Source organism: Neomonachus schauinslandi, chromosome 14, assembly GCF_002201575.2.
Source record: "Neomonachus schauinslandi chromosome 14, ASM220157v2, whole genome shotgun sequence".
Taxonomy (NCBI): Eukaryota; Metazoa; Chordata; class Mammalia; order Carnivora; family Phocidae; genus Neomonachus; species Neomonachus schauinslandi.
The window spans coordinates 86,766,643-86,792,652 of NC_058416.1; the positions used below are offsets into that span (position 1 = coordinate 86,766,643).

Consider the following 26,010-nt stretch of genomic DNA (forward strand, 5'->3'; position numbering starts at 1 on the left):
ACAAGAACACATTAGTGGATTGCTGCCTAATGGGATAATTTCTGAATCCTCTATAAAATGCCTGTCTGGGTAGAGAGTTATTTCCTGTGGTGTTCATCTTTAAGTTCTCTTGTATAAAACTTGACTTTGGGATTATTGTGGAGGAACGTGGGGGACATTTTTCTTACTTCGGTAATAAATTACTAACACGAGTAAGTGTTCATCTTACCATTTGTTCATGTACTTTCAGGCTTTAAAATAAAAATGTTTAATGTGGAATCTCAACTCCCTTTTGATCTCTGGATCCTTTTACGCTTCAAAAAGTGTTACTAAGGACCCCAAAGAGCTTTCTGTTGATGTGGGTTACAGGCATTGATATTTACCATAAATTGAAATGAAAACTAAAATTTTTCGAAAATAATTTATTTAAAAATAAACACATTTTGTGTTAACACAGATGACATTCTTATGAAAAATAGCTATTGTCTAAAAAAAAAACCAAAAACATGTAGTGGGAGGAGTGGCAATGTTTACATTTTCATAAATTTTCTTAATAATGGGGCTTAAATTGAAGGCATCTCCTTCTGTATTCAGACTTTTTGAGTTTGTGGTTTTGGTTGAAGTAGCTGAAGACATCTGGCCTCACAGAGATGACATAGTTGGAAAAGGGATTGTTTTTGTAGCCTTTTCAGGTAATTGTGAGTTCAATTGTGTACAGTACTAAAACTTGACAAGTGGTAGGTTTGTAAAAGTCGCAACATCATTCTGAAACCACACCAGTAAACTTTTTTACTCTAAGTAGAGTAAAATCCATGGGTCTCTCTTGTACTTTTTTTTTTTTTTAAAAGATTTTATTTATTTATTTGACAGAGAGATAGACAGAAGAGCACAAGCAGAGGGAGTGGCAGAGGGAGAGGGAGAAGCAGGCTCTGCACTGAGCAGGGAACCTGATGCGGGACTCGATCCCAGGACCCTGAGATCATGACCTGAGCCAAAGGCAGACGCTTAACCATCTGAGCCACCCAGGCGCCCCTCTCTTGTACTTTGAACAGATCTTTTACCTGTGATGATTTTATTAACTCACACATTGGTCATTTGGAAAACATTGATTCACTGAGTTACACAGATCTTGCAAATGTTCATACATTTCATTATATGTAATATAAAAAAATCACATTTTTTAGGATCACTGTCAGTCTCAATGGAAAAATCTTCAAATATTGGAAAGCTATAGAGCTCATGGTGGCATACACAGGTTTCCCAAAATCCCAGTTTTCCCTTGAAGGTTTGGGTTTGACCATTGGCAACATACCATCAGTGGTTTACTGTTACCTCAAATGTCCACCCAGTATCTGAGTCTGCGTAACCAGTTTGTCAATCATTCTTTCGAGTAAAAAATGATCTTTTGTCAAGAAAAAAGGCTAGTTGAGGTTACACCTCAGTTATGCAAGTGCTTTTCCTTAGGCAGCCGTTGTACTTTGCTGTGCAGCCTGGTGTATTTCCCATTTTATTTTATTTTATTTTATTTTTTTTTGACTGAGAGAGATACACAGCGAGAGGGAGAACACAAGCAGGGGGAGTGGGAGAGGGAGAAGCAGGCTTCCCGCAGAGCAGGGAGCCCGATGTGGGGCTCGATCCCAGGACTCCGGGATCATGACCTGAGCTGAAGGCAGACGCCCAACATGATATGATAAATAGAAGTTTAGAAAATATGCTTGTATGTATTTAATACAAATATAAACATATTTAATGTAAGTATAATAAATGGGTCTAGATTTAGTAAAATTAATGATTTTTATTGCTTTTTCAAGGGTATTCCTAAGTGAAGCTTTTTTTTTTTTTTTTTAAACTCTGAGTCCATAGAGATGAGGAATACAACTGACTGCTAGCACTCTTTGGTCTCTCTTAGGTTTTCATGTGAGGAGCCAAGAAGTCTGTAGTTTTACCAACAAATACTTTTATATCCTTAGCACAAATCTCAACCCAGTGAAAAAAGCAAACAGTGTCTTAGTATTATTCTGAAAATCATTTTGATCTTGTTTTGTAAGGGTTTTGGAATCCTGAAAGAGTCTTCAGACAATATTTTAAGAAATGTTGGTCTAGGACGATAACTGGAAAGAACTGAGATTATTTTTTCTAAGAGGTTGGGCAAATTGTTCAGTATCCCATGCTCACCAGTTAGTTTTTTTACCTTTTTTTTTTTTTTTTTTGCAAGGGACTCAACTTGTGGCTGTTGGCTTGATATCAGCCTGTTGATATCTTATTTGTAGGAATTTGAATGCCTAAATTTAAGGGAGAGTAGCCAGGAAGGGCCCACTAGGCCCTGATGTCTCAAACAGACAACTGCCCACATTTACATTACCTGCCTGATCCCTGAAGGTGTTTGACGTCATGCCCTTGCTGGGGTACAGTTTTGTTTAAGATGAACCAGGCCAGGTGTTAGGCTCTTGGCATGTTGTATGAAGAGCCTCAGACATGGTGTGTGAGTAAGGGAACAATGTGAAGGATGTGTGTGGGTAAACATAATTTAGAGCATACTTTAAAAATTTCTGTGGATGGAAGGAATGAGAGGGCAGGGATAGAGAAAAAGGAAGAAGGAAAGAGGTGGATGGATACCACAGCACACCCAGCTTATTCTGAGCTAGGAAATTGGGTAAAAGAGGAATCTTTAAGGAAAATAATTTGTCATTCTGTAGCCAATATTTATTCTTTGCATTTTTGCCAACTCAGGGAAGGGTCTAAATAAAACCTGAAGCCATTTAATAGGGCACCCACCTGGATTATTTATTCAACATTTGGCTGTGTCCTGTGAGATGAGCGTAATGCTATATGCTTGTGACTCAGTGGTGAGCAAAATGGACCCAGTTCCTGCCTTCATGGAGCTCATGTCTAGACGGACGTTAATCAACAGAGATGATTATTAGATTGTGAGAGGCATGTTGAGAGCAAGGATCTAGGTCAGAGGGTGCTGAGCTCATGTAGTTAGGAACCATTTGACCTGGGAGCATAACTAAGGAGATGAAGAATATCTGTTATAATGAAGGCTGTGATGACAATGGACTATTTGCATATCCAGTGATCTAAGTAGGTATGTAGTACAGACCTATTTTACAGACAGGAAGCTGGTGCTCAGGTAGTTTAGGAAATGGTCTGAGGCCACACTGATAGTGATAGGAATAGGATTTGAGCAGTGATCTGTGGGCCCACTGTGTGTTTAAGCACCATGTAATACTGCCAAGCCCTGTCCTCTGTTGGGGAGAGTTAGAAGTCAAGTAGGTTGTTTTTGTTTTCTTACAGTTTACAAAGAACGTTTTCACATTAAGTATGAGACATTGACCAAGCACTTGCAAAGAACTACATTGATCCTCTGGATCACTGCTTCACAAGCTTTACTGTGTGTTAGAGTCTCAGGTTAGAATCCCCTGGGGATCTTGCTAAAAGGCAGTTTCTGAGTAAGTAGGTCTTGGATTGGACCTGAGGTTCTGCATTTCTGACCAGCTCCCAGGCTGATAATGCTGGTCTGTGGATCCCCTTTTTTTTTTTTTTAAAGATTTTATTTATTTATTAGAGAGAGATTACAAGTAGGTAGACAGGCAGGCAGAGGGAGAAGCAGGCTCCCTGCTGAGCACAGAGCCCGATGTGGGGCTCGATCCCAGGACCCTGGGATCATGACCTGAGCTGAAGGCAGATGCTTAACCATCTGAGCCACCTGGGCGTCCCTGTGGATCCCTTTTTGAAATCAAGTTTCCAGAGCCAATTTTCCTTTTCCACATTCGGTTACTTCGTGATGCGAATGTTGATCCCAGTCACTTTAAGCTTTGGAGAGGGAGAACTGAGGTGGGTGCAGATTGGTGGTGGCTGTTTAGAACACTTTGTCAGTTAGGGTTGCTTGTTAATCAGCAGCAGAGAAGGGCTCTGGCTAATTTAAGGTAAGAAGGGGTTATAGAATTGAAGGCAAGACAGAAGAGCCCGGTAGCCCTAGAGGGTCATGGTAGTAGAAACTGCTTGAACATCTGTCCTGGGCACCATCACTGGGCCATGTGGAAGAGCTCCATTCTTTACTCCATGGGGCACTAGGAGAGAAAGTCTGGGGCGAGCTTAGGTCTGCTCCTTGCACCTTGACTGCTGAATAGTGATGAGGAATCTTGGGGACTGGGCTTTCACAGTGGGAAGATGGAGCACCCGGATTTATTGACCCATCAGTGCTGCTTAGGAGGGAGAGGTAACCCTAGCAGGAAGTGACAGTGCAGTTTGGAAAGGGAGTGGCAGCTGGGAGGTGATTACGTGACTGTGTTCAGTGTGAGTTCCTGAAGCCGCCCCCAGTTAGCAGTGCAAACTCCCTGTGTTTAGCAGGCAGGCAGATTGAGGAAAGAAAAGAGATAGTATTTACTGAGCCTTGACTTGTGCATTCCTATTTCATTTTTGTAATGACCCTAAGAGATAGAGGTAGAGGTATTATTTCTCTTTGTATTTGAGGAAATTGAGTCTTAGGCTTAGATAACTTGCTTAAAGTCAGACTGTTAGTGGAAAAGCTGCAAAGTGTGTATTTTGTAATACAACAGAAGTTGGCAGAAATTTCTGCTTTTTGGGGTAAAAGGTGGCTTTCAGTGAGCTGATCATTTTAAGGAGTGGGGGAAGTTGGGGAGAACGTGTTTGGATGCAGAGAGCGGAGGTGCTTGGGGATTCAAGATCTCGGAGGTAGAATGCTCTCAAGAACAAATTGCTGAGTTGATGATAGGTTTTCATGGTTTGATGTATGTAGAGGAAGAGTGGAATCTTTTTCTCTGGTGATCAGGCCTTGTGTGTGAGACCGGAGCTCATTCATCTCTCGGCCCCCTGGAGAGCACATGGTATTAAGGCTTCTCCGCTGGGTGATTATTTGACAGGGTTTATGGTGATTTAGGGAGATGCTGAGATCCCATCATTGCTGTGGGAAGGGAAGTGGCATGGCCACGTGAATGGGAGTCTTGCATGCACAGACTGTGGGGCACCCCAGACTATTCCAGTCCATGGCACACAGGCAGGCTTTGTCTTGGTTGTACAGGGATGGACCATGTTCCCTCACTGGCCAGGCACTGAGGAGAGGCTCCTGCAACTGCTTGGCCACAGCAGAAGCTGTGCTTCAACTATAAAGTCTTCTCTGACTAAATTTTATTTTCTTTCCAGATGGAACATTCTTTTCCATTCCTGCCCACTTCCCTTTGATTTTGGACTTTAAAATTTTATTCTAAGAAAGTATCCTTTCCCATCACACACAAAACCGTAATTTGGTAGAGCTAAGAACAGCTTAAAGCTCTTCTCGAGGCCATGGAGCTCACAGTAGATACAGGCTACATTTCATCTCGGCTGGTCTGCTGTGAAACCTATGCTCACTCTCCTTTACCGTGCTGCCCACCAGGGGAGAGAGAGAGAGAGAGAGAGAGAGAGAGAGAGAGAGAGAGTGTGTGTGTGTGTGTGTGTGTGTGTGTGTGTGTGTGTACACGTACATGAGAGACTTTGGGGAGGTGAAGACCGAATGTACCATTTATGGATTGAAGTTGAAGCAAAGAGGAAACTATTGGGAAGGAAAGAAAAAATAAAGATTTTTCTGTGAAATGTAATCTCTTTAGTAAAAGAATGTAAATGAAATACATAACTTGTATTCTTCTAAAGTGAGCAAAGGTGAAATGACTCCAGGTTTTTATGGAGTGAAAAGGGTTTGGATCAGTATGAAATAAGCCTGCCCCATTCAACATCCCAAAAGAATAAATAAAGGCCCATTGTGTGAATATAGGACCTGACAGAGATCAGTGGAGGGGAAGATGTTACTGAAAGCATTCCGTGTTCTGGTGTTAGTTTCCAGAGCTGGTGGTTTCCTAGGCTGTAGCTTCCTGTGGCTGTAACAGGGTGCCACAAACTGGGTGGCTTAAAACAGCAGAGATTTATTCTATTCTGGAAGCCAGAAGTCTGAAATCAAGGTGTGAGCAGGGTATCAGCAGGGTTGTACTCCCTCTGAAGGCTCTAGGGAAGAATCCTGTGCCCCTTCTAGCTTCTGGTGGTTGCCAACAATCCTTGGCTTGGCTTGTAGACACATCTCTCTAATCTCTGCCTCTGTTGCCACACTGCTTTCTAACCCCTGTGTGCATGTATCTGTCTGAATTTCTTTTTCCTTTCTATTGTAAAGGCACCAGTCATTGGATTCAGGGCCCACCCCAATCCAGTATGACTTTATCTTAAGTAATTACATCTGCAAAGACCCTATTTCCAAATAAGGTCACACCCTGAGGTTCCAGGTGGACATGAATTTTTGAGAGACTGAATTCAACCTAGTACACTTTCTTTTGCAAAGCTCTGGTTAACCCAGCCTGACATTGACAAGTTCATGCAGGAATGAATGTCAGCAGTTGGTGCTGCAATTAGAAGATGGGGATTTGGCTGTTGATTTTTGATTGGGCTACAGTGGAAGGGAGACTCAGAGACAGTGTGGGTTTCCAAGGGAAAAGACGTGTTGAGTGCAATGAGGACTTCAAGTTAAATCTTTACACAGTTTTTGGTAACCACATTGGAAGAGAGTGTTCCCTGTTCCAGAAACTGAACTAGCATTTCCAGGAGGAGTAGTGAGGCCAGATTCACCTCCTACTAGAAAAGCAGCTGCACACCAGCCCACTCAGGAGCTAATGTCCTTGTGGAACTTGGTTTTCCAACCCCCAGTGGGGCCTTTACCATGCTTCACCCCTCGTCTGTGCCTGAATCCCATCGTTTCTTCCCTCTTAGGAACCTTGGCAGTCTCATGCCTTCCTGTTTTTCTTTTTTCTTTTCTTTTCTTTTTTTTTTTTTTTACAGATTTTATTTATTTATTTGACAGAGAGAGCACAAGCAGGGAGGAGCAGCAAGTAGAGGAGAGGGAGAAGCAGGCTCCCCACTGAAAAGGGAGCTCGACGTGGGTCTCGATCCCAGGGCCCTGGGATCATGACCTGAGCCGAAGGCAGACGCTTAACTGACTGAGCCACCCAGGTGCCTCTGCCTTCCTGTTTTTCTTAAGATGGAATTCTAGCTTTATAGGAAGACCACTACTGACTGTACAGGTGTGTTGCAACTGTAACAGTTATGTTTTCTCAAGAATAAGTCCTAAAAAAAAAAAAAAGTTCTTATCATTTAAAGTGTTCCTGTTGCTTGTAGGACCCTGTTGATGTGTGACTCCTGCTTTTGCCCCACCTTCTGCCTTTTACATACTGAACTTTCACTTGCTACGGTTTGTCATCCTGACTGTCTCTAGACACCTGCCATTCCCTAGGCTGGGATCCTCTGCCCTCCTACTCTTTGTGGCTAACTCAGTTTGTCCTTTGTATTTCAGTTTAGAAGGAGAGTCTACTAGAAGTCTTCCTTGTCATGCAGAGATTAGTTAGGATGCCCCTTGTTTGGGCAGCTGTGTCCACAGATGTGAGCCTCTGTGATAGCATGGGTCATGCGATACTGGACCTGTCACCTTCCCCTCCTAGATTGTAAAACACATGGATGCAGAAACCATGGCTGTTTTGTTCATCATAAGATTCTTTAGAACTTAGGCCAGTGCCTGACGAATACTGAGAACTCAATAAATGTTTGTAGAACGTATGCCTGTATGCATGCATGCTCTGACCCTACATAGAAGAGTTCAGCATCCAGGATGGTGACACTTTTCTTGTAGGCCTGCTTCTGGGTGGAGAATCGCTTACGTATCAAACACTAAACATGGCAAGAGCCAACATGTATTAGAACTGGGAACACAGGGTTCTTCTTCTAAAATACTTCCCAGTAATTAAGGGACCTAGAAGTTGATTTGGATTCCTTATATTTCACAGTTACTAGTCTAGTGCATCATCATCTGAGGTAATGCTGATCATCTTTGTTGGAGAGCCTTCTCCAGACCCTCTGACACACTTGCCTGTTCTACATGTGTGAGGAAGATTAATCATGTGGCCACTTCAGCCCATTGCCGTTGGTGGTGGTGATTTTTGGGTGAGTGTGGAGGCGTAGACATATCTTCTTTCCTGTTTTTCTTTTGTTTTTATCCTTCCCAGAAAGTGTGCCCTTGTCTCTTTGAGGGGAAAAAACTTTAACCTGTATGTTCTAACAGATCTAGTTCTGGATGGGAAGTTCGTTTGATCTCTGCTGAAATAGATTTAACCCACAAATTAAAGGGTCTGCTACTACAGAGTGGGATTATTTATACTTCATGCTTTATAGGAAGTCTTGCAGCCCTAAAATTTTAGAAAGACTGGTAGTACTTTCTAAGTTTCTTATAGTCAGATTAGTTGTATTTTCTCAGAAACAAGAGAAGAGGTAATTTTCACTTGACTTTATGACAAAGTAATTGTGTATTCAAATGACTAGATTTCCTGAGCCAGCAGTCTGAATTTCAGAGAAAACATTCAAGATGAAAAAAGAAAAAGTCGATGTCCAGAGAGGAATGGTGAAGGGATGCACCGTGAGCAGGATCACGGGCACTTCTTCCCCAGGAAAAGGAGATAGAAGAACTGGAACTGGACAGTGTGCGTGTGTTTGAGCTTTGGCAGTGGGAGAGGAGGGAGCGCTCTGATGCGCTCTGTCTTCTCCCTGAGGAGTGGCGATCCGGGTGGGGGTGGGGCCGCTGCCTGGAGTGGGGGGGGAGGTGGAATCAGAGACAGGCGAAAGCGGGAAAGGCTACAGGCACTCCAGCAGCCCTCAAGGTTCAGTTGAAGTTGTTGACAGAAAAACCTTGGCAGTTTTATGATTTTCCCTGTCAGCACGCAAAGGCTGAAATTTCTGTTGGAATAGGCAATGATTTCTTCCAGGTAGGCAGCCACTTTGTCTTTTGATCATTCCCATTTGGCAAAAACCCAGTCCTGCAGACACTCATCCATCTGCGTTCCTCACACAGCACCTGAGTGATAAGCCCATGACCACTTTTGGTGTTTCTCTGGTCACTCCACTCTCCTGCCCTGCACACAACCATTCGAGACCCTCTCTGCGCTCCCAAGCTGCCCAGCACCCACTTGCCCTCTCCTCTGCAGATGGCCTTGCTTCCTGCTCACTGAGCACCTTCCTGCGCTCTCCCACCATGTGCCGTCTCCTCTGCCACAGCGGAGGGCTGGCCTTCCCCCTCTCAGGCGGACTCTCTGATTCTCCACGGGCCTTTCCACAATTTCTTTTCTCCCCTACTCTGCCTTTCCCTTTCAGTGGAATTCTTCCCATTTCTCTTTCTTCCCTGAACTTTTCCTGGAAGCATAACTACAGTCACAAACTGCAGGGTATGGCATGATGAATGTTCACAGCTCTCAAGTAAACACTCTGTGTAAACCAGCGCCCAGCTTAGGGAGCCACGTGACCAGGACCCCCGAGCCCCCTGTGCTCCTTTCTAGGCATAGTTCCTCTGCCCTCTCTGTTCCTAAGAGCGTAGACTAACTTCGGCTGTTTTGAACTCTGTAAGTGGAATCATGCAGGATGTCCTCTTAGTGCTGGAGTGTGTCCTCTTCACTTCTCACCTGGCACTGCTTCAGTTAACCCTCTACATGTTAATGGCTCACAAATTTGCATCTTATGAAGTGCTGACATCTTACCTGAGTGCCAGTTCCTTCCATCCAGCTACTGTCCTTGACATCTGCTCTTGGATATCACAGATGTCTGAAATTGAAGTCATGTTCTTAGTCTCTAATCTGAGGTCTTTCCTAGTGTTTCCTGTCTTAATGAACGGCCCCACCTCCACCCGGTTATTCAAACAGAAAACCTAAGGGTCATCCTTGGCATTTCATCTTGTGTTCAGTCCACTAATCTGACTGATTTTTCTCTCCTAAATATGCCTTAAAATCATCCAGTTCTTTTTATCTCTAGAGCTGCTTTCGTACAGGTTACTATCCTTCCTATCCTAGACTACTAAGGTAATCACTAGCGTATTCACCCCCAGGTACTCCTGCTTTTCACTCACCTGTTAACTCTACTTCAGCTATAGTTTTTTATTTAAAAACACAAATGTGGGGCGCCTGGGTGGCTCAGTCGGTGAAGCGTCTGCCTTCAGCTCAGGTCATGATCCTGGAGTCCCAGGATCAAGCCCTGCATCAGGCTCCCCGCTCGGTGGGGAATCTGCTTTTCCTTCTGCTCTTCACCCCTCTCGTGCTCTCTTTCTCTCTCACATAAATAAAATCTTTTTTAAAAATTAAAAATAAAAATAAAAACACAAGTATGATGTTTCCATTTTAAAATGTACAAAAACTAACCACTTCAGTGGCTTTCCATTGCTGTTAGTATAGAGATCAAGACCTGTGAGTTCTACACCATCCTCCCCATTCTCACCATGCCCTGTGTCCCCTGTGGGCCCTTCCTCTCTTCTCATCCAGGCCTTACTCCCTCCCACAGTCCATTGTGGTTGACTGTGCTTTGGGACGGTCTTCCCTGACCCTGCTGACCAGGTCAGCCCCGCTGCCCTCGCAGTCATGGGCTCTCAGAGCACCACCCGGCTCTGCCTCGTAGCACTTAGCATAGTGTGGGTTTTACATTTCTTGTCGATGTCTTTGATGATGTCTGCCTTCCTGCTGCAGATGGTAACTTCCCCACAGGAAGGGACTAGGCGTGTTCGTGCTCACTGTTGAGGGCACATACACTCAAACATTTGTTGCTTGGTGCCCCGTGGAAGACTAAGAGATGAAAGAGTCTTAGATGTTCACTAAATTCACTGGTTCTCTGCGCCTCTTGCTGGTTGGGAGCCGGCCCTCAAGGGGCAGGGAAGACAACAAACAAGGAAACGCGTCCGTAAGCACACAGACTAACTCAGGCGGCTGTGGTGGGTATGGGATGGTGAAGAAAACCCAACAGAGCCCTGGCTGAGAGAGCCTGAGGGGTAGGAGGTGAGTCAGTCTAAAGTGGTTAATGGAGCGGGGCCCTCCGAGACGCCCTCACAGCTGCAAAGACGCTGGCTCCTGGAGGATCAGGGAGACGCGTGGGCAGGGGAACGCTTGAGGCGCTGGAGGGAGCAGGCTTGGTGAGTTTGAAGACTGGAAAGGGGGCCAGTGAGGTGGTGTGTGGTGTGCAAGAGGGTGTGGGCGTGAGATTGGGTGTCCTGCATGTGCCCTGGAGAAAGGAGCATGCACTTTAGAGAGCAGTGGAGGGTTGAAGCAGGGGTGTGGCATGGTTTTATTCATGTTTTTAAAAGATTAGGCTGACGACTTTTGGAGGCGCAGGAGTCAAGCTGAGAGATGGCTGATTGAGCAGCTGTGGGCTTTGTCTGAGCTTGGCTGGGGTGGCTGTCATGGTCACGGAGGCGAGGCCAGGCAGGACAGAAATCATGGAGGGAGGCAGATATGGGGATGAGGAAGTAAGGCGGGCTTCCTGCGTGGATGCTCCTGGGATGGGAGAGTGAGGAGGGAGCCCGCTGAAGGCTTGGGTTTGGGGGTGCTGTTTGTGATGCAGTCCTGCACTAGACGTAGAACTTGGGAGCCGACATCAGGATGGCATTTTAGCCTGTGTGACTGGGTGAGATTACTTGAAGAGCGATTATAGACTTGCAAAGAAGGGGATCCCCCATTGGTGCCCTGCAGCACCCCAACATTTTAGAAGTCAAGCAGAAGAGGAGGAGGAGTGTCCAGTAAAGGAAACAAGGAGTGGCTAGTGAGGGAGCAGGACAGCTGGTGAGGGGCCATGATGCAAGCCCCAGAAAGTGTGTCATATGGTCCCGTCTAGTAGACGAGGGCAGTGCCCATTGGGTTTGGCAATGTGGAGGTCACAATGGCCTGGATAAAAGTGGTTTTGAGGGGAAGGGAGAGACAGAAACCTGATCGAGAGAATGTGAAGCATGAAGCTCCCAAGAAGTTTTGCTGTGAAGGAGAGAGGTATTTTGGCTGATAGGTGGGGGGTGGGGCTGTGGGAACCAAAGAAGTTTGTTTCAGGAAGGGGCATCTAGAACATGTTTGTATGGGAATGGACCAGTAGGTAGGACAAAGTTGTTGCTGGCAAAGAGAATCATTGCAGGATTTAATTTGGAGAGGCTTCAGGAAGAGCTGACTGCACACCAGTGGAAGGGCTGGCCTGTGAGGAGCAGGGCGTTTGCCTGCAGGAAGGAGGGGGAGGGTGGCAGGGAGTGTGGGTGCAGATGCAGCCAGTTGCGGGGGCGCCTGTGGGAGGATGAGGACACTGCCATCAGGCTGCTTCTGTTTTCTCAATTACCGTGGCAGGTTATCAGCGCCAAGAGAGGGAGGTGGAGGAGACACGGGAGATTTGAGGAGAAAGGAGGGTACCAGGGACATTGCTGTTATGGCCGCGAAGCAGCAATTGGAAATACTGGGAAGTGTGAAATCAAGACTCTCAGAGGAGTGTGTGGAGGCCTGGTGCCCATTTGAGGTTTGTCATCATGGATTCAGTAAAGCCTGGTATCATTCAGCCGCTTGGGTGCCTGCGTGGACAGGTGGAGAACTGATTTAAGAAGGAGGGTGTTATTACAATGGTGTGACAGGGAGAAGGTGGCAAGAGAGCTAGCAGTGAGCCCAGGAGAGGAGCTCTCATGGTGGACGGAAGCGGAGTGAGCGGCTGATAGGAGAAATGGAAAGGCTAGCGCTTGTGAGTCTGCCGGTGAGGGACTACTGGAGTCGGTTAGCTGGCAGGGGACGAAGCGCCAGGTGGTCAGAGAGTGGGTGGCTTGAACGGATATTGGAGATGGCCGTGCCGTTATTGGTGATGACAGAGCTGAGGAATGGCCTTCGCGTGGTGATGCAAGAGGAGGGTGGCCGGTGAGAAGGGTGGGGCTGCGGAGTCCGCGCCAGGAAAGGGAGTGGGAGGAAAAGGCAGACGGGGTCTGATTAGTGGGACAGAAAACCATGACAAGCAGATTGGAGGTCCTCTGGGAACAAAGGAAAGATGCTGTCGGATTAACAGAGTCAGAAAGCTGGAAGGACAGTGTTGTGGTCAGATGATCAGGTTTCCCTGGAGACAGGTCAGCTGCTCATACGTTTGTATGCCAGCGTCCTCCTCATCTGCGTGCCGTGATGTGCCTGGGTCGTCAGGGTAGTGGTGTCCCTGCCGGCAGCTGATTTAGCTCTGCGGTTGAGAACGCCGGTGTCTGTCTTCCTCATGACTTCACATCTTCGTTACAGGGATCTCACCAGCAAAAGCTTACTGGTTTTCTTTTTGTTATGGGAAATTTCTAATAAATTCAAAAGTAGAGGAAATAACAAAATGTACCCCTGTGTACCCTTCACCCGGGTTCAAACCCATCATCATCTGCTGTTCTTGCTTCATGTGCTCTTTTACTTCTTTGTTTACATGAGAAGCCAGTCTATTACCTGAGTGAGGTTTTGTGGGTATCAGCATCTTACTGATAATATGAGCACTTGTGCAGCCGGCATTTCAAAAAAGAAGAAAATACATAATACAGATCTCTGTTCTTGGGTCTCCAAAGCATGCTCCTTCACATTTTGACTGACTGATAGCGTAGAAAACTTTTTTTTTTTTTTTTTGGTGATAGGCTGGTACATCTACATTATCCTGATTATTTAAAAAGGAAGCAGATACAAAATGGTGTTGGGTGAAATACTCGCCTGATGTTCTAATACTAAGTAGAAATACACTTTTCAGTCCCTTCCATTCCTTTGGATGAACTTCATTCACACAGCAGCTGCCCTGCATCTTTTAGTCCCCAGTCTTTTGAAGGCATCCCTGTCCTGTCTCCACACCAACCCTTCTCCCTCACCAGCCCCGCTCTTCTCTGTCGTCAGTGCTATCAAGACATGGTCCTCAGTCTCCCTGGCCCCGGTCTGGGGCCCACTGGCATGCCCTTCTGCAAGCTTATGTCCTCAGAAGCCTGGCTGGGGGGTTTTAGTGGCCTGGCAGCGAATTTCTCTTCTTTGTCACTGGCAGCAGTCCCAGGTGTGTGCCTTTGTAGCTCCCGAGTCACAGTCTGCCTCATTCAGAATAGCGCCGTGCAGCATTAGGAGGCATCTGACTTCACAGGTGTTTGCAGAGTCTGATGTTGAGGCTTTTGGCTGCTTATTCCTGTAGGAGCGTAACTGCATTTCTCTCTCCCGCCGCGTCAGGGTGATTGGTCTTGATTTTATGTCTAACCTGGACAGAGTATGACCCAGCCTTCTGGAGCGTTGGTCGCAGTTTCCTGACCTCCCCCTCTGTGGCTGAATGGCTGGCATTCCTCTGATGCCTTCCGTCATCTTGGCACCAAGCGTCCCTGTGGGATGCTGTCTGTCCATGAGTCTTAGTCATTGGCATCTCTGTTCTCCAACACCTGCCCTGTGGAGACTAGGCCCTTCTACTTTGAGTTCCTGGTTTGCACCCATAAGATCATTTTAACAAGAAAGTCATGAAAAACTAGTGCACTCTTTTTTCCCGGGCAAAACAGTATTTTCTGGTGAGCTATGTAAGAGATAACGTATGTAAAAGGTGTATGTAAGAGTATGTTTAAATAATCTCTCTTTCGGGATCCACGTCCATTCCTCCCAGCCCAGCATGAGCTTCTTCCAGGGCCGAGGGGCTGTTACCTGTGTTCTGCATCAGACTCAGGCTGAAGTTAGGGAAGAAAATCAGTGTCCTCACTCTGTCCTTCCTCTTGACGTTTGCCCCCTGCAGGTGTGACCAGAGGGGGCTCCTTCCCCCACAAGCACGTCTGCCTACAAGGAACATTAAGGCCAGTGTGGGGGCCTGTGTGTCTCCCACAGCCTTAGGCTATGGTTCAGGGTTAGCACTGCCTCCCAATCTCGAATGGGGAGCACTTGCCCTGAGCGGCCCTCAAAAGGTGACAGCTCTGTCCTCTCAGCTGCGAATCCTGCACCTGCACCTCCAGATGGCCCTTCCCAGTGCCAGCACCCAGAGCTTCTGTGCCCTCAGGACAGTTTCTCTGTATTTAGGACTCATTGTTTTTACTTCTTTGCATCTCAGCATCAGGTATTTATTTGCCGATTCCTCATTTTTAGCTGTACTGAGAGGGCAGTTCTGGTTTGGATGTTCCTTCATGTCACAATGTTTAGATGAGGCAAAGATTCCAGTGGATGGAAGGAAGGCCCTTTTTCATGGAAGGTGGGGATTTCAGGGGCTGAATTTAAGCAGTTTTTCTCTCAATTCTCAGCAGACTCTAAATTCCTATTTGAGCAGTTCCTCCCCACTGTAGATTGAACTTCCAGACTGCTGGCCCGCTCCTGAGGTCTCATGTGGAGAGACTGAGTATTGCCGTGGGTACTGTCAGGAGACCTCAGGGCAAGGCTCCTTCTTCCTCAGGTCAGAAGGGTGATCCTGCAGTTCTAAAGGCTGTCCCCTTCAAAGCTCTTATGGATCATTGGATATGAGACATGTCTTGAGTGGGAGAATCTTGGGAACATGTGCATTTGGGATTTGTAGGAATTTTAGCTCCTACCTGCTCCCTCGCTTTCCAGTCTTCTTTATGCGTACAGGTGTAGTGGGGCAGGTGATGTTTAGGAAAGTTTATGGCAGGGATCCTTTTTACTGCTGTTTGTCCTGTTGTTCTTTGTTTGGTCATGTGGGAAATTGGCTGGAGTTTCTCTTGCTTTATCTTCTTTTTCCTTTTCCTGCAGAATGTGGCTTATCCCACCCCCCATCCCCACCATGGGGTAAGACTTACAGGTATGTTTGAGCATTTTTATTTGGAAGGAATGGTGACTGATTTCCTCCTTGAGGGAAACTCTGGCGGAAGTTCATGTAGGAATTTCATGTCCCTGAGCTTTGGGGTGGAGTTTTTGCCCTCTGAGTGGAGTCAGTCTCTTCCGAGGCCAGTCTGGATGGGTGCCCTGACCCTCACTGCTTCATTTCCAAGTGAGGAAAGCCACATAGTGTCTGGGTTGGCTGGTGAGGGAGGGAGGCTGCGCCTTTGTCCTCCTGTTGTCCCTGCCCTGAAGCCACGGACTCCTCTCTCTCCAGGGACATCTGCGATGCTGTGCACATTCTTACGTGCTCAGAGTTGGTTGGAGAAGTCAGCCATTTGGGAGATCATATTTGTTTAGTTTAGTTTCATGTCTGTACAGTGTACCTGGTTCTGGGATCAGTTTGTTGTTGCAAGAGGAGCAGGAAAAGAATGTCTTCCCAGCATTAACTGATTTTTTTAAATTTATTTTTATTTTGTTATGTTAGTCACCACACATTACATCATTAGTTTTTGGTGTAGTGTTCCATGATTCATTGTTTGCATATAACACCCAGTGCTCCATGCAATACGTGCCCTCCTTAATACCCATCACCAGGCTAACCCATCCCCCCACCCCCCTCCCCTCTAAAACCCTCAGTTTGTTTCTCAGAGTCCATAGTCTCTCATGGTTCGTCTCCCCCTCTGATTTCCGCCCCCTTCATTTTACCCTTTCTTCACCTAATGTCCTCCATGCTATTCCTTATGTTCCACAAATAAGTGAAACCATATGATAATTGACTTTCTCTGCTTGACTTATTTCATTTAGCATAATCTCCTCCAGTCCCATCCATGTTGATGTAAAAGTTGGGTATTCAGCCTTTCTTTTTTTTTTTTTTTTTTAAAGATTTTATTTATTCATGAGAGAGAGAGAGAGAGAGAGAGGCAGAGGCAGAGGGAGAAGCAGGCTCCCCGCGGAGCAGGGAGCCTGATGCGGGACTCGATCCCAGGACCCTGGGATCATGACCTGAGCTGAAGGCAGACGCTTAACCGACTGAGCCACCCAGGCGTCCCGGGTATTCATCCTTTCTGATGGCTGAGTAATATTCCATTGTATGTTATGGAAGGATAGACCTTACTTCTTTAAAGAAGACCACGTCTTCTTTATCCGATTTTTTTATCATAAAAAACTTCGGATACGCACAGAGGCACAACATTTTATTTATCGTTTATCCATCATTATGTGTCCATTACCTGGCTTCAGTAGTGACAATGTTTTTGCCACATTTGCTTTACTGTCCTTTTTTACTGTCTTGTTTTTTTTTTCTGAAGCATTTGAAGACCATCTTGGACCCATCTCGTGTCACTTCATTCCTGCAAACTTCACTCTATATCTCTGAGAACACTGACATTTGTTTACATGACTCCAGTGGTGTTAGCACACCTAATAACACAGTTGGCCGCATTTCTTACACAACGTGATGACCCCATCCCTAATCATGTTTCCTCACTTGTCTCCTTTCAGTAGCTGGTTTATTGGAATCAGATTCCAAAGAAGGTCCTCATGTTACATTTGATTGTTAGGTCTTGAGTCTCTTTAATCTAGAGTAGCTCTCTCCCACGACTCCCCACTTCCAGGCCATTTACTTGTTGGAACAATGGGCAGCTGTCCTGTGGACTGGCTCACACTTTGATATTTTCTACTTGCTTCCTGGCATTTCTTCTATCCCTCCTTGTTCCTTTAAATAAAAATGATGTCTAGAGTCTTGGTTAGGTCCTGGTTCAATCTTTTTTTTTTTTTTTTAAAGATTTTATTTATTTATTTGAGAGAGAGAGAATGAGAGAGAGCAAGCACATGAGAGGGGGGAGGGTCAGAGGGAGAAGCAGACTCCCTGCCGAGCAGGGAGCCCGATGCGGGACTCGATCCAGGGACTCCAGGATCGTGACCTGAGCCGAAGGCAGTCGCTTAACCGACTGAGCCACCCAGGTGCCCCCTGGTTCAATCTTTTGGGAAGAATATTTCAGAGTGATGCTGTGTGTTTCCTATCGCATCGTATTGAGGGGGCACACAGGTCTGGTTGCTCCTCTTTTGAGTAATGCTAAGATCGGTGAGTGGGTTTAGGTGGTAACAGCCTGAACCTTGCAATGTAAAATTCCTGGTCATGGTCAGGTATTTCGTTAGGGTTACACATTTACTACCTGGGTTGTTGCATTACCTCAAAAGATAGTTCATAGAGGGGCATCTGGGTGGCCCAGTCATTTAAGCATCTGACTCTTGATTTCAGATCAGGTTGTGATCTCAGGGTGGTGAGATTGAGCCCCGCGTGGGGCTCCACACTGAACAGGGTGTTGGCTTGAGATTCTCTCTCTCCCTCTGCCCCTCCCCACCACGCTCTCTCTCTAAAATAAATAAATAAATCTTAAAAAAAAAAAAAACCTCATAGAGGAAAGATAGGGTGGAGGCACGGTTCTTGCCTTTTAATTGCCAGTTTTCAGGGTAAAAAGTTGGTGGCCTAGTTACTTCCAGTTTTATTCAGTGCCTTGAATCTCTGTCTCTCTGCCTCTGTCTGTCCCTCTCTCTCTCTCTCTCTCTCCCTCCTCCCCTCTACCCCCATTCCTCACCCCTGAAATCATTGTGAACTCCTGAGGTTTTGTATATTTAATTTGTTTCAGTAGATTGCGTTCATTATTCCTTTTGATGCTCAGTTGTCCCATTTTTGGCCAATGGGAGTCTCTTCATAAATTGGCATTGGTGTTCCTTTGGCATGATTCTCTTGCTTTCTGGAATAACGAGATGTCCCAGCTCATTTTGTAAAATGCTGCTCTGGCCTTGAAATCAGCTGCTCCTTCAAGGATCCCTGTGTCTTTTGGTGGAGAAGGGTGTTTTGCTGTTGGTTGTCATTGCTTCTAGGTCTTTTTGGTGGATAGAGCTAAAAAAAGACATGAATTCAAACTGATAAGTCAAATTTTATGTTGGATTAGTTTTTTCCTTAACTTTGATTTTATGTTTGTGTTTGGTTTATCTTACATTGAATCTTGGTTCCTAACAATGTTAACAAAATTACTTGTTTGCTTAATCTTTATAAACACACCAGTGTTGTTATAACTAACAATTAAACTATTGAAAGAAGTTTGATTTCTTTGCAGCTCTTTTAAAAAAAGATTTTATTTATTTATTTGAGAGAGCAAGCGAGCACAAGCAGGGGGAGCGGCAGAGGGAGAAGCAGACTCCCCGGCTGAGCAGGGAGCCCGATGTGGGACTCAGTCCCAGGACCCTGAGATCATGACCTGAGCCAAAGGTGGATGCTTAACTGACTGAGCAACCCAGGCGCCCCTCTTTGCAGCTTTTTTGTCAATAGGATATGTCCCGCTAAGTGTGTACACTCAGTATGTGGTACTCAGAAGCCCTTTGTGGATGTTACCAACTTGAAAATTAAGGTTCATTCTCTTCATTTGTTTTAAAATTTGAGGTATCATTTTCCTTTTTTTAATTTAATTTTATTTTTGGAATATATATATACATATATAAACACATTTCCAAAGCCAAAACTACATAACAGGGTACATTCGGAAAAGTTTTACTTCATCTTTGCTCCTTCTTCCCCCATAGATAATTGCTTACATTCGGTTTTGTGTTACCCTCCGTTATTAATTTGTGCATGTTATGTGAATAAATACATACATTCGCATTCACATCCCTGCTTTGCACAAAAGTTAGCATAGTATATATGCTGTTCTGTGTCTTGCTTTGTTTACTAAGCAGTATGATGGGGGTTTGCTCCATATCAATGCATAGTGTTCTTCCTCATTCCTTTTTTTTGAGCAGCTAAGCAGCATTTTATTGTGAGGAAGGAATAGAGTTGATTGGACCAGTCCCCTGTGGATAGGCCTTTGGTTGTCTGCAGTTTTGCCATGACAGGTACTGCCTCAGTGAATAACCTAGGACATCTGTCACTTCCTATTTCTGCCATTATATCTTGGGATGGATCTCTAGAAATGTTGTTATAGAACAAAGAATAAGTGCATATATTTTTCCAGCCACTGACTATATATTTGCTGAAATTTGGGTATCTAGTTCAATTTCATAATCCAGACACTTCCATTTAAAAGAGTCCAATTTATTTTGCCGCTTTAATGTTGAAGAAATCTCATTTGCCCATTACCCTGTCTTTGTATGGAACATACTATTGGAAGTGTTACTTTAAGAAGATCTGTTGATTTCATTTAATTAATTAATTGAAGTATCAGTTACTGATTATAGAATACAAACGATGAAAAGATTGCTAAAACATAGTCCTAAATCTCACAAGAGTTCAAATAAATATTTTGGGATTTATTTTATTTCCTGATCATTCTATTTGTTGTGTATTTTGTCCCCTGTTGGTTGTGAAAAGACTGGTAATAAGGCACTGGGAAGTGTGCCTCTATACCAGAATGAAGTGGGATATGTCTGTTGGAGGAGAGAGGTTGTCATAAAATATTCTATAGATGCATTCTACAAATATTAATTGAACACCTCCCCTTCACTGGAACGTAACAGTGAGCAACACACAGAGTTCTTTCCTCATGGCATTTACATCCTACTACAAGAGATGTATCAAAAACCAAGGAACAATAAGATAATTACAAGTTCTATGTGCTTTGAAGGAATCAAACAAGAGATTAAAATGGAGTCTCAGCCAGGGACCTTCCTCAGGTGAGGGAGGAGGAGCAGCTGACACAGCAAGCCACGTGCCAGGTGGGGGAGAAAGCATTTCAGGCACTAGCTTGTGGTGTTGAGGACTGAAGCAGAAGGCACAGCAAGGTATGGGGGAGAGTGGAGGCAAGGTCATGCAGGGCCTTGGGTTTTCACTGAAGGGTTTGGATTTTATTTTAAGTATATCAGGAAACCATTGAGGACAATTAAGCAAGGGAATGACGTTCAATACCAGTATATCATAGATTTATTCTTTCTATAGACCGGAAGGCTACTCAAATGGGATATTTTAGTTCTAAAGCAAACACTGTCCTTTCTGAAGTTCAAAGCGGAGATAGTTTTCCTTCTTGCTCCTTTATGCAGGACAGCTGCTCCTCATGTTCAGGTCTTCTGAGGATTTCTTTTCTTTTTCAATAATACTCCCTTGACGTTGTTTAAATAATTACAGTAAGTGGTTGTAAGTGGATTATATACTTGGGCTATGAACAGGAGCATGATATCTACAAATTCTCTTCTTCAGACCTGCAAATCCAAGAGATACATCTCTCTGGACGATAAGAGAGCTTCTTCCTCAAGATCAAAAAAGGTCTGTATTGCTGCTGTCATGTTTATATGAAATTAATTATGGAACCAATAGCAATTTTTGGAAAAGAGGCATTTTCAGTATATTTACTTATGTTTCTGTTACAGGAGACTGGAGTGAGACCCATGTAGGGAATCCCCAGAAGGAAGGATTGGCACACGTGGAACCCGAGGAGCTTGCTTCCTGGGAAGGCTCCTATCTGATGTGTAGGAGGCAGAATGTCCTACTGACTCTTCAAGGGGAGGCTACAGGGGATCGAGACCCTCCACCACAGGGGACACTGTGCAGTCCTTTTTCTAGAAGTGGGAAGTACGAGATTGTTCTACAAGAGGAAGATTCCAGGGGCTTACAAACGCAGAGGTTTGCACCTTGGGAGCCCCTTGGAATGTTGACAACTCAGGATCTAAAGGAAAGTTCTGTGTTCATGAGTTACAGAATTCACGTGGAAGTAAATGTCACTTTATGATCAATAATAATACTGAGTGAGGAGCACTATGCAGGAAGAAATCTTCCACAGAAATACAGGCAGGGAGAAGCTTAGGCCAACCTTAGACCTACCTAATAGAGCAAGCCTGAGATAAACTGCCAGAATGGCCAAATAAGAGACTCTATGAAATAGCAATCCTGTAACTATAGTAGTCGTACAGAAATTTTTTCCTCTAAATCACGATACCAAATAGGAAAAATGATCTACAAGTGCCCCATGTGTAGGGAATTTTTCTCTGAGAGAGCAGATCTTTTTATGCATCAGAAAATTCACACTGCTGAGAAACCCCATAAATGTGACAAGTGTGACAAGGGTTTCTTTCATATATCAGAACTTCATATTCATTGGAGAGACCACACAGGAGAGAAGGTCTATAAATGTGATGATTGTGGTAAGGATTTTAGTACTACAACAAAACTTAACAGACATAAGAAAATCCACACAGTGGAGAAGCCCTATAAATGCTATGAGTGTGGCAAAGCCTTCAATTGGAGCTCACATCTTCAAATTCACATGAGAGTTCATACAGGTGAGAAACCCTATGTCTGTAGTGAGTGTGGAAGGGGCTTTAGTAATAGTTCAAACCTTTGCATGCATCAGAGAGTCCACACCGGAGAGAAACCCTTTAAATGTGAAGAGTGTGGGAAGGCCTTCAGGCACACTTCTAGCCTCTGCATGCATCAGAGAGTTCACACAGGAGAGAAACCCTATAAATGTTATGAGTGTGGGAAGGCCTTCAGCCAGAGCTCAAGCCTCTGCATCCATCAGAGAGTACACACTGGGGAGAAACCCTATAGATGTTGTGGGTGTGGGAAGGCCTTCAGCCAGAGCTCAAGCCTCTGCATCCACCAGAGAGTGCACACTGGGGAGAAACCTTTTAAATGTGATGAGTGTGGGAAAGCCTTCAGTCAGAGCACCAGCCTCTGCATCCACCAGAGAGTGCATACAAAGGAGAGAAACCATCTCAAAATATCAGTTATATAGAGCGTTTTGCTAAGAGTTAAAAATCTTAAAACCCATAAGTGCCACTAGGAAGGAAACCCTGTAAATACCTACATTGACCCAAGAAATTTTTACAGCAAGCCCCAGCAGGACATTTTTTTTGAAGAGGCATATGTGAGGTTAGTTTTTTTTGATTCATGCCGAGTGTGTTCCACAACTTGGCTTTGAATCTGGAATCCCTCTGAGTGTCTGCCCAAGACAGGCTGTGAGGTCCCAGTCATGGGTGTGTGTTCCCTGGGATTTGGGCCTGATGCCTCAGTTAATGGGAAATACAACACAGGAAACCATGATCATTGCCCAGCCTCCTGAGTCACCTTCTGTCTGCGCTTTACCTAAAAGTTATCCCAGTCATCCCCCTCTTCAGGAGCTCATGCCCTTCCTTCTCTCGATTCAGGCATACTGGTTAGTGCATTTGAAAACGGACAGCTCCCACAAAGACAGTGTTCTCGTATTTCTGAGGTTATCCCTTGGTTCAGCCCCTACATATCGTTCCATAGATCCTATTACCTGTGAGCCCGCTTTACCTGTATGTCCTCACAGTACCCATAAATATCCACCCCTTCCTAGATGGCATTAAATTTCATTTTAGATTTTAGGTGACTCATAATTTCCATTCACTTGGCCCATCAGAGAAGTCACTGGCAGACATACATGCCCTTGAACTTTTTTTAAAACATGTTGTGGATTCTGCTAATCACTGTGTCTCTATGTTAGACTTAATTTTCTAGTGGCTACATCACATATTTTTAACTTGAATTTTTTGGAAATAGCTGAATGTAAATAGGGAGGAAGAAGCAAGCAAGCAAAGTTGGAACTTTCCTCCATCCAGAATTGCCCTCTTGGGCTCCTTTTGTAGCACGTGGAGCTCCTTACTAGCTAGGGGAGACCATAGGAGAAGTGGATGGTGGGAGGAGTCACTAATAATATTTAGTCTGTTTCTGTAATTTTGGGCAATAATGTGTAGGAGTCCTCGATACCTTCATTGAGGATCATGTATTCCTTCGTTTTTAGGCATGAATATCTATGTCACTCTCTCCTTTCTTCATTCATTCAACAAGTATTTATTGAACACCTCCTATGTGCCAGGCATTGTGCTAGGTGCTGGGAATACCAATGAGTAAGACAGACAAGGGCCCTACTCTCATGGAGTTTACTTCTGGTGGAGGAGACAGATGATACGCAAGTAAGCAAATACATACTGTAGTTTGAGATAGTGATTAAGTGCTATGAAGAAAATAAACTAGGGTGATGATTTAGAGTGGGGGTGGGGTGGGGGTGGGGCATCATTAGACAGCAGTCAGGGAAGGCCTTTCTGAGGGGGGCGCTGGAGTGGAGCATGCAAGGCTGGGAGCACCAGCTGGCTGGCCCCCGCTGTCATGTTTGCGGAGCGGAAGGTGGCCAGGTGCTGGGGCAGAGTGAGCAGCGGGGAGGGGAGAGATACTGAGTTGCTCAGTATCCCGACGTTTATAGGCCCTTTTTTCTTTTCTTTTTCTTTCTTTTGGTTTTTTTTGTGTGTGTGTGTGTGTGGCTAGATTGATACTAAAAACTCATGTGGAAGAACTCAAGGAATGTTTAGAAGACCAAAAGTCCCCAATGAGAACAAAAATCAACTAATTTTTAACTTTCTCTTCTCATTCCTGTTTCCATTGATTCCCACATGTAGTCCTTATGCTCAGGAAGTCTTGGGGGAAGTTAAGGATCTTTGAAGCTCTGAAATGGGTGAACAGGTTTGTGGTGTCTGTCAATTGTCTTAAGAGGTTGGGAAATGAATTACCTGAAATAGTCATCGAAATACTGAAACAAAGCTTGATTTTCTCTTCATATTTGAATTAATTTTTTCTGTTTGACTGGAAAGGGTTTTTGTGTAACTAAAACCTCAAAGGCATAAAGGAGATTTAAAAGGAGCACATAATTTAGTGGGTGGGCCATGAAACTAGAGATGGGGTTTGGGGATAATTGTGTCCCTCTCTGGATTTTCATCCAGACAGCTCTGTTCACAGCCTTTGGGAAGTCCCTTCTCCTGTGTGTCCTTCTTGCCCAGGAGAGGGCCAGCCTGGTTCCTGGGTGGAACCCCTTCCAGGCCTGACGCCCTCGACTACGATTTACTGTAGTGTCTTACCCTCGTCCATGTCATGGTAGCCTGCGGCGTTAGAGAGCCGCCTAGACTTTTAGTTGGTAGAGAGACAGCGGAAATATCATCAGTAGGATTTTAGTTTTAGGAAAAATCGGTTTGATTTCTAGCTTTATTACTATTAGGTGTGTGAGCTTGGGCAGATCGCCTAATCATTGAGTCTAGTTTTCTCACAGAACGAGGACATTAGGCTAAATGATTTCCGAGTTTCCAGCTAGTCCTAGAGTTCTATATTTCTACATAGTTGAATTATTTTATCATGCTGTTGCTGGGGAATATGACTAACACTTTTGAAGCTACTAATTTTATGTCGAGCTTTAAAGTCCATAATTGTTATCTTCGGAAAATATTATTTGACCTACAGTATGTCCAAATCAATTTAATAAAATCACTTTATAACAGGGTTCTGTGCTTGACATGTAGTTCTGTGAATTCAGGGGTCATTTTGTGTGTGTGTGTGTGTGTGTATGGTGGGGGGTGGCTTGTGTATTATGCCTAGGGTGACCTTATAATTTACTCTCCAAACTGGGCCCTTGAGGGTAAAGGAGGTGCTGTTAATGAGGACCACAGGCCTAAACTGGGACTGTCCTAGCAAACCAAGTTGCGAGGACACCCTGGCCCAAGGATCACAACCCAAGCAAGTAAGAAATGACTAAATTGCATCAGGAATAACTCAAAGAGGAGTGGTAAGGTCTGTGGCAAACTGGAGAAGGCATGCCTTACTGAAGGGTTGGCCCCTACTTGGCTGTAACTGTTTATTTCTCTGCTAGAATATAGGCCAAAGGCTCCCACATATTCTCTTAAGAGAAAACCAGCAACCTGGAGTTTTATATAAAATTTAGTGATTTTTGAATGTTGGCAACGAATTCATGTTCCCTGTGTGACCCATCTTGGTCATTTCTATTACCTGCCTAGTGCCCATAGGTTTTTCTTTCACTTTGCAAAGCCCTGCTCCAGTCCCTGATGACTGCGGCCCGCTCCTGGTAAGGTGTGATCTACCCCTTGGGGAAGGTGTGGTGGCCCCTGTTCTGTGCCACAGCCTTTGACTCTGGTTCTTGCATCTGCTGGCTTTGAGGGGCAAGTCTATATGCCACTTCCACCATCAAGGTGGAAGCAGTCCAAACTGGCCTTTTTGACAGGAGAGGGTTTGGGGTCACATGTGGGCACACCTGTCCCCCACTGAGTCAGCACTCTGGGTGCCTGCTAAGATTCAGGGTGTGAGAGAGAAGTCAAGGCTGACTTCACAGTTTCTGACTTGGGGCCCTATTGAATAAGTGGCAGATTGCACCTTTAAGAACATGATGAAGCATTTCACTTTTCTTATTCAAAGCCATTAATAAAATAGGCCATTGGTTAGCCCCCCTCCCCCCCCAAAAAAAGAACTCTGTCAAATCAGAGAGCCCCAAACATCCAGATGGTCTGCTGTAGAGGCTCTGGGCGCCCAGGTCTGTCACAGGCCACCTCGAGGAAGTTGTCGGATTCTTGAGTGTTGTGTGAGTCTGGATGTGATGCCTTCTGAGGGACTTCCCAACTCTTGGTTCTATTATCCTAAAAAATGTGAAATTGTTAA

General features: G+C 44.9%; 1 protein-coding gene across 6 annotated transcripts in view; it reads left to right on the forward strand.

The window, feature by feature from the left end:
* ZNF664 (zinc finger protein 664) overlaps window positions 1-24,843 on the forward strand; it is a 46,058-nt gene extending 21,215 nt beyond the window's left edge. For 4 of the 6 annotated variants that reach the window (XM_021698676.2, XM_021698674.2, XM_021698673.2 and 1 more), the window contains exons 3-4: window positions 20,758-20,823; window positions 20,928-24,843. In XM_021698676.2, the coding sequence (XP_021554351.1) occupies window positions 21,506-22,291 (786 nt within the window). In that variant the 5' untranslated portion in view covers window positions 20,758-20,823; window positions 20,928-21,505 and the 3' untranslated portion in view covers window positions 22,292-24,843. Of the gene's footprint in view, window positions 1-7,799; window positions 7,957-20,757; window positions 20,824-20,927 lie in introns of all 6 variants that reach the window. The other 2 variants (XM_021698675.2, XM_021698678.2) reach the window with 2 other exon arrangements.
* Window positions 24,844-26,010: the final 1,167 nt, after the last annotated feature.